This window comes from Anabrus simplex, chromosome 1, assembly GCF_040414725.1.
Source record: "Anabrus simplex isolate iqAnaSimp1 chromosome 1, ASM4041472v1, whole genome shotgun sequence".
NCBI classification, from domain to species: domain Eukaryota; kingdom Metazoa; phylum Arthropoda; class Insecta; order Orthoptera; family Tettigoniidae; genus Anabrus; species Anabrus simplex.
In genome coordinates, this window is record NC_090265.1 from 738,285,529 (window position 1) to 738,297,966 (window position 12,438).

The window sequence follows — 12,438 nt, forward strand, 5'->3', positions numbered from 1 at the left end:
GAACGAGTAAAAGATAGAGAACAACTAGAAACAGAGCGGCCAGCGAGACTGCTAAGTGTAGTTGCCGCGCCAAGTAAAGCGCGCCAATAAATATGCCTGCTGATTGGACTGATATACTGAAACCATGGCCTTGAAAATAAAAGAGGCTGTTTATTGCAAAAATAGTAAGTCTTTAACTATATTGGGAAATTCTGAAAGGAAATGACTGTTATATTTAATAATAAAAAATAAATACTGAACGTCCTTTTGAAAGGACGTAGGCATTTTTCAGATGGAAACCAAACAAGCTTTCAAAAAGATGTTGGCGCTTAGAGGGTTAGGGGGGGGGGGGGGGGGAGTGTGAAAGGAGGTGGAATAAAGTGCTTATTATGGGGATACTTATATCTCAACACTGAAGGTAACAGACGTAAACATTGGTATTTGGAATCTCCTTTAAACATAAAGAAACATGCCTTCTTTCTTTGGGGGGAGGGGGGGGTAAATCAACTTAACAGCAGTGGGGTGAAAAAGGAGTTGAGACCAATTGATTTTACTGTTCATAATGTACTACTTGATTCTGATCATAAACCGATAATTTTTAATCTTTCCTGGGTTTGTTTTCAAGAGCCATCTTTTCCTTTGGAGAACTTAAAGTTAGATTACAGTAGATTCTCCTGCCATATAAATAAAAATTTATACACATTTGAAATAAACAATAGGAGTGATATTGACCACGCAATTGTTCACCTCTATAATAAGGTCAATAATACACGGAAGTATATCATTCGTATTGCCAGAAATTGTGCGTACTTGCCTACGTGCGACAATGGTGTTGGTTACATTGTCAGCAATGACAATGGCAGCAGATGTAATTTACCGCCCAGTAGTAATCTTGCATCTTGCTGCAGGATCCAGAGCAATAATAATAATAATAATAATAATAATAATAATAATAATAATAATATTAATAATAATAATAATAATAATAATAATATCAATATCAACAACAACAACAACAACTGTTCTGGACCGTCGTCAAAATATGCGGACCGCGCTGGAAACAGGTCCTGGATGGGTAATGACTATGAATGCAGTCTAGCCGCGGGTTCAGTACCGCCAAGGCACCCAAGACGACACCAGCCGGATCTCCTCAAGGATTTGATCCATATTAAAAATGCTTATAGGAAAAGATGGCAAAGATTTAGGGACCCAACTGACTGGGCGGAATACTTGGAGCTAGCCTGGGAAGTACGAAATTGATTGCTGGAAAGAAAGATTGAAAAATGGGAGGAACTTTGTCGTAATCTCTCAGAAAACGAGTCAGATCGCGAATTTTGGCGGATTATATATAAAATGTTAAGCATTCAATTATAAATTTCAGTATAATACCATAGCAAAGCACAGGTATCATGTTACTATACATATATAAAACATTTTCAAGGTTACAACAATCAGTATTGAATAGGTGGAAACCTTTAGCTTTTGTTTTACATTATATTGCTTTTCAATACGGATTAATATGAAATTTATTACCTATGATGCATTCCACCTGTCTGCGGCATTGCCACACTGGACCTACACCGGGAGTTCTAGTCCAGAGAGCAATTTCCTACGACATCAAGAGCACTATCTTAGTTATTCCACGCACCCGGACTGCAGATGTGTATGTCCGCCTGGTGATTTGACCTGCTGTGCTGCCATTCATGAAGATAATTACCGGGGGTGTCTTCCAACAGGGTAATTCCGCTGTTGTAACGGAACGTGCTCTACAGTGTGTCGACATGTTGCCTTGGCTTGCTCGATACCCCGATCTGTCCCCAATCGAACACGCATGGGACATCATTGGGCGACAACATCAGCACCATCCACAACCGGCATTAACTGTCCCTGTATTACCGATCCAAGTGCAAAGGCATGGAACTCCACAAGCTGACATCTGGCACTTGTACGACACAATGCATTATTGCATGCACGTTTGCATGCATGCATTTAACATTCAGGCGGTTACACGGGTTATTAATGGACCAGCATAGCACATTTACGATGGCTTTTCTCGCGCGGATATTAACTTGCAGTCTTGTACCTTTAATCAATTAAATATATTACCTCGACAAATACATTGCCAAAATTTCCGCATTCTACATTTCATGCTGATTGGATATTTTTTTCTGCCAGTGTATTTTCAAAGATCACTAAATATTAAGATGCATAGCAATCTGTTCTAAATACTCCCTTCTAGGAGTGCCAGCAGTTAACTCTAAAATTCACCAAGAGATGGCAGAGGTATACACTAATAAAACACAGGTAAGACCTAATACGATATATATGACGGAATGTGACTTTTTCGCTACGACTTAATTCGATATATTAGGGAGGGGTTTGAATTACATTCTCACCGTTACAGAGAACATTCTCATCGTTACAGAAATTCAGGTATAAAACATCACAGTATACATCAGTATTCATTCCATGTAATATATACATAACCTACCTTGAAAGCTGGAAAGTGAACTTCCTCCTCGAACACGTTTTATAGTGGAGAAATATTTGTGCGCCTGCTGATATCTTAGGAAACTTTTAAGATATCAGGGGTAACCACTGGAAGTTCGAATGCCAGCTGCTTCCCGACCGGCTGAGCATACAGCAGTCATATGGCCCATTTTACAGCTCTCGATGACAAGTCAGAAACGGAAGAGGCAGCAATAGAAGTGGAGACAAGAACAATCCCCACATCTCAATCAGATGTGCTCTCTTCTCATTAATTCCAATTCTTCTCAGTCCTCAACGAGCTCATTTCTGCTTACCAGCTGTGATGGACCTTCAGCCTTGGTGTGAGGAGTGTAGGATAAGAACACCAGATAAAAATAGCCGTCTTCAAAAAGATCCATCAAGATGGCTCCTCAACGAGTCTTGAAGCCCAACGGAGCTGGGAAGCAGAAACAAGCTCCTCGAGCACTGGGAAGAACTGGGATTGATGAAGATGTGAAGATTCTCATAGTCCTTTTTGTGTTTTCATGTTTCTCTTCATTGCATTGCTATCTTTCCATACATGAATTGTTCTACAGGGTCCAGCAGAAACAATTACCTTTTTCAACAGCTGGCAGAAGTGGGGATAAAATTGAGCTGGGTAGCATGTAGCAGGAAGGATGCCATTTTAGTTACCATGGAGCACTGGACTGCAACACATCATGCTTTTGTGATTGAAACATATTTCGAAAGTGGTGACAAGTGTGGTAGCTATGCAGCGGAAGTTTCAACAGCAATTCAACATTGGGAGACATGGAAGAGTACCAGAACAGCACACTCTTTGGAGATGGGTTGAGCAGTTTCATGCTACCGCAAGTGCCACAAATAAGAAAACACCGGGTAAGTCAGGGACAACACGGACGCCAGAAAACATTGAGTATGGAATGCTATTGGCAAGAGTCCTAGGCGTTCAGTAAACAAACATGCTGCAGTTTTACACATGTCAGAAGTGTGCATCGCATTGTCCACAATGATCATCCACACAAAATTCAGGTGACTCGTAAATTATCGCAGCATGACTATGCCTTCCGCAAACAATTCTGTATGGACTTCAACATCATACTGGATGAATAAGGGCATTCTTCCCAACCTGATGTCGGATGAGGCACGCACTTAACTGACAGGCTACGTTAACAAGCAAGACATGCGATACTGGAGTAATGTGAATCCACAAGAACGCCTAGAAAAACCACTCCATAGGGCAAAGGTCACGATTTGGTGCAGTGTATCGGCTTCCAAGGTCACTGGACCCTACTAGTTTGAGCATCAACACAGAAACGCAATAACAGTGAATTCGGAACGTGACAAAGGCCTACAGATGACCTTCCTGATTCCTGAATTACAGTAACAGGGCACTATTCCCAGCAAGAATACCGCTCAAGATATGATGGCAACGTTACGTATGGTGTTAACGGGAAGAAATATCTCGCGTTTCAGGGACATTAATGGGAACAAGAAAGGTCCACCTATTCAATACCACACAATGTTATAAAATGAATTATAACATTTTATTATTAGGACACATCAGGAACGCTGCCAGAGCTCCCATTTTGAACCAAGAACATCGTTTAGCACCCTGGGAAACATGGCGTCTGCCTCATTTTCATGTAAAAATTTGTTATAGAAAACTTAGCAGACCGAATCCAGCTACAATTTTCTTAAGTTAGAGAAGACATGCATTTTACTATGAAAAACAGAGTTTGAAGTTCCTTCATGTTCTCTTTAGTTCTATAATTTGTTTTGTCTTAAGACTGGTTAAGCTATTTTAACGACAGATCTTTTTTAACCAATGGTAAAAATGTTCTCTTAATACTTGCACCATTTACTTCAAGACTTTGTGAATGTTTATCAAGAAGACTCTCATACAAATATTCAAAGGAAATATGGTGTTGGACTTTTACAATAGTGATATATAAGTTATTGTCCCTGGCTCAATGTTAATCTGGCCACATGTCATTTAACCTTTTTAGATTCAGAGAACTCTTGTCAAGAGGACGTTTACAAAAAGCTTTAAGATAATTGGTGCTATATTTTTAGGTTAATGTTATAAGTTAATGTTCACAGATCATGTTTGTAATCAAGTAATTCCTCATTTGTAAGATTTATGTACACTTTTACGCATTGTTTTTGTAACCTTGTCATTGTATGTTTTTCTAATTTTGTGGCTGAAGATGATGCACACCAGCATCGAAACCGGTCAAAATAATAAAATGTTATAATTAATTTTATAACATTGTATGGCATTGAATAGGTGGGCCTTTCTTGTTCCCATTAGAGTCTCAGTTCAATACGGAATTAATATGAAGTTTTTAAACTTGAATTTCAGTGACATACCGTGACCGGCCAGATCCCCCCATTTGAGTGTTTGCGATTTCTTTCTGGGAGGGGGCGGAAGAGGTCCAGGCAATTCTGCCTGAAATGCTGGTGAAAGTAATGGACAGCTTCGTTCATCAACTCTATGTGTGCATTGCAAGGGATGGTGCTTATCTAAAAGATGTGATTTTCAAAAAATCAAAATAAAACATGACTTGTGTTATTGTGTCACAAAATGGCATTATGTTACCTATCTATTACCACTCAAATCGTTTTCATTCCCTATTTAGTGTTACTATATGACCTATACTAAGATGGTAGATTGTTTCTGCCAGACCCTGTATCTATGATCATAATAATGCCAGATTAACAGAACACATGTTGGACTCACCCTTGAAGCGAGATGACATTCCCCGCACTCTCAACCCAGCCTCCGCTGAGCATCGCAGCAAAGTACTGGCAGCGTGATGACAAGATACACTTGTGAGCCTTAAGCCTTCTGCCTCCAACTTCTACAGTCACGTCTGGGTTTATCTCCTCAAGGAACATACGCAGTAGGTCTTCTCCCAGACGTGACACAGGACCACTGCGACCAGCATAGCTAGACGACGCATCGGTCTCCTCAGTGCTTCCCTCTGAGAACAAGCGAGATTATAAAATATATAGCCTTGGTCTAATGTCAAAATAATATTACTGCAGTCTATCAACACTACGGCCCTGTTTCATTAACACTTGTTACATATATACTAACAAGTTAATACCGAGTTAAAAATTTAATGTGTTAGGTTTCTTGTGTTTCTTCAAACTTTTCCTGTGAAATGTTAACTAATTGGCTGTTAATTCTCCCAACATTGCGAATTGGTGTGAATCAAGAAGGCAGTGGTATGGACATGCTGTTTTATATCTGCATGTTCCGATTTTAACAATTAAAAATGGATCAGAAACTGATTATCTACGTCATACAAGGGGAACAATCTGAACTACTCAGAACTATTTATAATTAAAGTTCCTTTAAAATTTTGTAGTGAAAAATATGATTATCATCATCATTATCACCACCATCATCATTATCATCATCCTTGTCCAGCTCCTGCAAGATTGGGATGTTTATAGCCCCTTTCCATCTACCCTTATCTAACCATCAATGTTCTTCCGTAACTGTGTTCCAATCCAGGTTTCTTTTCTAATACCATTCTTGATAGTTTTTAACCACCTTAGTCTGCACCTCGATCATCAACTTAAGTATTCTTCCCTTTTCCATTCTCTTAACATATCCAAACCATCCAAGTTTATCCATCTCTTTTCTGTCATACAGATTTCCATTCCAATTTGCTTCCTGATATCCTCATTTCTTACTCTGTCCTTTCTTGTCTTCACTATCATACATTTTAAAAATTTCATTTCACTGGTCTGGAATTTATTCTCCTGTCCAGATCTTTGTTGCATATGTCAGTGGAAAATATCTTACAAATGTTCACTTTAATCAAGATTTTAAATGTACATTCACAACCCTGTAACTATAATAGAGATTTCCTTTTTCCACTCTGATACTCTGTTTTTACTGGAAAATGTCTAAATTCTTTATGAAAAAATACTTATGAACTGCTTATAAATAGTCCTTACTCCTGAAATTAATCTCACTTTCTTCTAGAGAGAGATTTTAGTTTTCTGTCACTCATGGCTGCTGCAGACATATTTACTGACATGAAAATTAATCAAGTTTTATTCCCACATTGTGTAGTGTATCATGTAGGCCTACTTGTATCATGCTGTGTAATAACACCTTTACGGAGTTCTGAGAACAAGAACAGAGTACATCTGAACCTTGATAATAAAGATACATTATGCATAAATGGCAATAATGTTTTTAAACGTACAACTCAGAAAAATATTCATTAAAACACAATGGTGTTTTGCCAGGACCCATAAAAACCTGCACTTAATTGAAAACCAAGTGCAACTATGTTATGTATAAGCCACTTAGACTACATATTTACATAGTAATCGCTCACAAGGTGATAATATCTCAGAGCAGGGTGTTCTTATCAGGTTAGGTTGGCAAGTTACATTGTTCTTCGATACAGGAAACTTTGTAAAGTATATGAAGAGATTAAAGATTTAAAATAGGAGTTGCAAAACTGGAAGATGCAGGTCATCTTGTGATACACCTGGACTGGATGCAACAGTATTAAAGGACATTAAAATCAAATCCCTCGTGGAAGCTGCTAGAATCCCAGTTCAGCATGAATCAAGCTTGGTGTGAAGAATAACGCTTTAACAATCACAGAGAAGAACAAATTAATGAAGCTGGGAAGCAGAGACAAGCTTGTCAGGGGCTGAGAAGACCTGGATGCAGAAGAATTGGGATTGATGAGAAAAGAATCTCAGTGCACGAGGAGGTGAAGATTGTCGATACCCATGTGATATTTTTGCCACATGAAATATACATACAGGAAAGCCACAGAACAGAACAGAACAGGAAAGTAAAAAATAGTGAAACAATTTAAATACAGTGGAGAGTCTATTCTCTGTTTTTGGAGGGACCATGAATAAAAAACGTACAACACGGGATAACGAAAAATCCGGGAACGAATGAACCATCAACAATTTGGCTAACATCAAAAAAATGAAATACGTATACTTAATCTTAAAAATCTTAAAAACACCCCTAAACAAAACCAAACTACAGCCCCAATGGCCCTTCCGCCTACCGAGCGACCGCTGCTCGGTCCGAAGGCCTGCAGATTACAAGGTGATGCATGGTCAGTGTGACGAATACTCTCGGCCGTTATTCCTGGCTCTCTAGATTGGAATCGCCATCTCAGCATTTAACAGCTTCTCAATAAAAGGTAATCGTAGAATGAGTAAACCTGGAACCAGCCCTCATATCCAGGTAAAAATGCCTGACCTGGCCGGGAATCGAAGCCGGGCCCTCTGGGTGAGTGGTAGGCAAGTTAGACCGTGGGGCCAGCATCAAACATTAATTACCGGTATGCGACTTAATAATCTCAGAACTTTACATTCAGTTTTACCAGGGAAACTTTGTCAGTTTTAAGTTTTAACTTTTAAGTTCAGCAACTTTGATCAGACAAACTCTTCAAAAAAACTAATAATCGTAAAACCAAGCCAAACAACAATCTACCACAAGAAGTTTTCAATTCTCTAATCTAATAAAATAAAGCACATTAGATACAAAAGCACCCAACATGATGGCGAAATCCCTTTTTTTTAAATCTTCTATTGTAATTTGGTTACCGGTATACTGTTCAGAGTATGTTTATGGATATCTTGTAGCGCATAAATTAAGCCTACATCGGCTTTTAAAGGTTATGTTGAACTTTAATATATGGTTTTGAATGTATGTATCGATCCTCAAGTTCTCGAATGCATTATATTCAATTCTGCCCCTCACTAATCACAATCAAATTGGAAAGAGAAAAAATATCAGTAACATTTCCGAAATTACGGTTATTCGTGTCCTTGAGCTCAGCTGGAAAGCGCGCTCGCTGTACAAGTCGGTATGAGTGCGAAATGATACAAAGTTTTTAAATGTAACGTGTGCAAATAAAACAACTGCGGTTTTAATAACATTTTAACACAAAAATGTGAAATTCCCAGTCTCATATTAGGACCAAAACAGTAATAGGCAATCCCATGGCTTTATGTATGTAAGGTTCAACATCTGTTCTAGTCTCGATAACATAATCGTATACGACAATATTAAAATACTAAATTTGTGTTACTCAAGAAGGAGCAGTTTTGATTCCTTCCTGAAAGCCTAGTCACTATACAGTGCCCTGAGGGAAGTGCCGAAAACCTGTTAGGCGATACTTGAAAAAAGTAACAAAGTACCTAAACATATACTCGAAAAAAGTAACAAAGTACCTAAACATATAACCCTGGACAATTATGTAGATGTTTTGCAAGTACGAATTTTTGACGAAACTTGTTCCGTCTTCAAGTAGAGCTGTCGAAATGTGCTCTGTCTCCTTCCAGTTGTTGTGGACACACTCTGCTTTACGATTTCCGAGGTTTAGAGAAACCACCCGAATGCAATGCTAAAATGGTCCCTTATGCAAGTTCACCGTCTATCGCTTTTCCGGTACAGTACCGTACTTCCTCAAATTACTGCAATGACAGGACGTTTAAAGATAAAAATTTCATAATGATCCGTACTGAACTGAATCACAATTAAGTATGCTGTAACCGTCCTTTTGTGAGATACAGTTTCTTGAAAAAAAAAAACATGCGAGCAAGGATTTAGCGTTGAAGGGACTTAAATTTATGGACGGTTGATCCAGGAAATAGTTTCTTCAAGGAACGGATAATGCGGGATTTTTACAACGTGATTTAATGAGGATGGTCATGGGACCACGGAATTTGAACGAATAATACGGGAAAACGTAGTTTCCAGGAACGTATAATCGAGGTTCTACTGTACCTAGGGGAAATTACAACATACAAGTTGGACGAGAAACGTGCATGGGCAAGAAAGAGCTAATAAAATCATAAAAGCTGAAAAATTAACATGATCTATATACAATAAAAAAAAAAAAAAGTCTATCGATCAAAACACAATTTAAACATTACAAGATGGCAGTTCAACCAGAGGCACGACACAACTGTCGTGATTGATCCATATTGAAACTGACTATAAGCAAATAATCACAAAAATAATTTCTTCTATTATCACTACCTATTCAACACAGGCCTGGATGGATGAAATTGACATAATACTTCTCAGGGACATGTTTCACCCCTTGTTAACACATTCACGCCCGTATCCGAATTATTGCCTATAGCGCGTGGCCATGCTGTGGACCGTATCCGAGTTAGCCTGGATAAGCGCAACCTTGAACTGGAGTCGTTCCTACGCAGCTGGGATCTATTTTGGTCACAAATATGTGCGACAGAGATGAAAGTAATACCCTTTTGAATGCTTCTACTCACCAGAAACCACATGGCCACGGCGATTTTCCCTCCCAATGAACTTTCTTTGTTTTGTTTCTGAAGGTAGCCTAGCGCTCGCACAACTAGCTGCGTAGTTGGTTTGTGATTGCACAAGCATGTGTATAATCACGTTCTGAAGTATAACCAAAAATGATGCAAGTGAAGCGAATTTACAAAGCACAGTTTTTTAGCTGCTTGAAAATTATCTTGGCCAGGGGTATACAGTCTATATGGACAATTATTACAGTGTTGGACTCGCGAAACAATTACGGGAACAGAACACTGCCGTATGTGGAACAATATGGTCAAATAGGGGTGTACCGAAAGATCTAAAGGAACACCAGGCAATTCTCAAATGGGGTAAAAAGTGAACCCGACATACAAGTACAGTCACCTCTCTCCGAAATCTCAGCTCCATCTAAGTCATCAGCTCCAAGTCAATGTCCTGCAATTTTGCTGCCAAAAAGGGCACCGGGCAAGGATACATCATTTAGGTTAGATGGGAAGAGAAAAGAGCATATTCTCTTAAAGTTTCCACCATCAAATATAGACAAGTTCCCCTGAAGAAGGTGCAAAGTGTGCTTCAAAAATAAAATTCTTAGTGAAACATGCTATATTTGGAATGTGTAGCGTTTCCATTCACCCAGGAAAGTGTGACATTACCTACCACATCCTACAGAGATACTAGAGGACTTCATTAAGGTATGTGGAAAATTTTGTTTCCATATCTTGTTCAGTTTAGAACTTATTGTGAAAAGAATTCATTGTTGTTTGCTCTGCCACTAACAGCTGGAATAGCTGGGCCAGCCCTTTAAACAGCCGCTCAGATGATGGGCGGAAATGTGTTAAGGGCATCATCAGCCTGTAGGTAACCTTAAGGTCAAATGTCTGAAACATTATCTATTCATACATGGATTACAATGAAAAATACATACACATTAAGAACATCTTAAAGTTAACAAACCGCAATTATAATACTTTAAAATGCCACATTTCACACTATGACTATCGAGAATTGGTAGTGTCTATACTCATGAAAATGAAAAAGAAAACTAAAAATCTTTAAAAATGAAAAATAAAAATTTGCAGATCATTGGGATACTAACAGTCTTGAGTAAAGAGTGTAATCTTCTTTGGGAACATTAATCCCAAATGTTCTGTACCTAGATGTGATTATTAGCCTTCCACAAGGATATTGTCTGTAATGAATTAAAAGAGAAGTTAAAATTAGTATTTTGAAGCACGCGTATTGACAAGAAACTTCAAGTAGTTAATATGTCAATTGAGAAGTAACCTACTTGTCAAGGCAGCTCCTGTCTGACTAACATTTCTATTCCTGGTGTTATACTTGTATGGTAAAGGAGGGGTGGGGTGTAGAGGAGGGAGGGGTTGCGTTGATCTTTAAGCGCCTGTGTCATTACTGGATGGGCATTAATAGGGGTGGTGTGGGTAGACCTAATGTTTGGTTTGGTGGATGAAATATTTGGATGAGAGGATTTAAAAAGATTTGGGATTTTATTCTGGTGTGAATTCACGATATGTATTAATTTGGGTGTTAATTCGTATAAAGGGTTTTTATTTTCTGTGACCTCATTTAAATTATGATTGTTATTATAGGTCTGGTCCAAAAAGATGTGTAAAATTTTCTATTTTGTTCATTAACTTTCCTTTACTGTTACATTTAAAAATAGTAAGATCCTTCTCTATAGTTGTACAGTGGTGTCCTGTCTCAGTCATGTGCTGGCTCACAGCCGAGTACTTATGTTTAAAGGCGTTGTAGTGTTCCATGTATCTTGTGGGGACGCACCTCACAGGTCACTAATATCCTAAAGAAGCACAATATTAATATAGTTTTCAAGACGGTCAACACCAATCAACACATATTTCTTAACCACAATAAGGTCAATTACAATAGCAACATTTCCTCAAAATATGGTGTATATAGATTAACATGTTCATAGTGTGGATTTTCACATGTTGGACAGACTGGGAGGAGCTTTTCCGCGAGATACATGGAACACTACAACGCCTTTAAACATAATAAGTACTCGGCTATGAGCCAGCACATGACAGACAGGACACCACTTTACAACTATAGAGAAGGATCTTACTATTATTAAATATATCAGTAAAGGAAAATTAATGAACGAATTAGAAAATTTTACACATCTTTTTGGACCAAACCTATAATAACAATCATAATTTAAATGAGGTCACAGAAAATAAAAACCCTTTATACGAATTAACACCCAAATTAATACACGTCGTGAATTCACACCAGAATAAAATCCCAAATATTTTTAAATCCTCTCATCCAAATATTTCATCCACCAAACCAAACGATAGGTCTACCCACACCACCCCTATTAACGCCCATCCAGTAACGACACAGGCGCTTAAAGACCAATGTAACCACTCCCCACTTTACACCCCACCCCTCCTTTACCACGCAAGTATAACACCAGGAATAGAAATGGTAGTCACGCAGGAGCTGCCTTGACAAGCAAGTTACTTCTCAACTGACATATTAACTACTTGAAGTTTCTTGTCAATATGCGTGCTTTAAAATACTAATTTTAACTTCTCTTTTAATTCATTACAGACAATATCCCTGTGGAAGGCTAATTATCACATCTACAAGTAAGACTATTCGCACATGACTGTTCGCAA

The 12,438-nt window shown here is 38.4% G+C and overlaps 1 protein-coding gene across 1 annotated transcript in view; it reads right to left on the reverse strand.

Annotated features, from left to right (window-relative positions):
• Positions 1–12,438, reverse strand: part of LOC136856873 (streptococcal hemagglutinin) — a 202,805-nt gene that overhangs the window by 88,969 nt on the left and 101,398 nt on the right. The window contains exon 5 of the mRNA XM_067135088.2: positions 5,210–5,453. Coding sequence (XP_066991189.2) covers positions 5,210–5,453 — 244 coding nt within the window. The remainder of the gene's footprint in view (positions 1–5,209; positions 5,454–12,438) is intronic.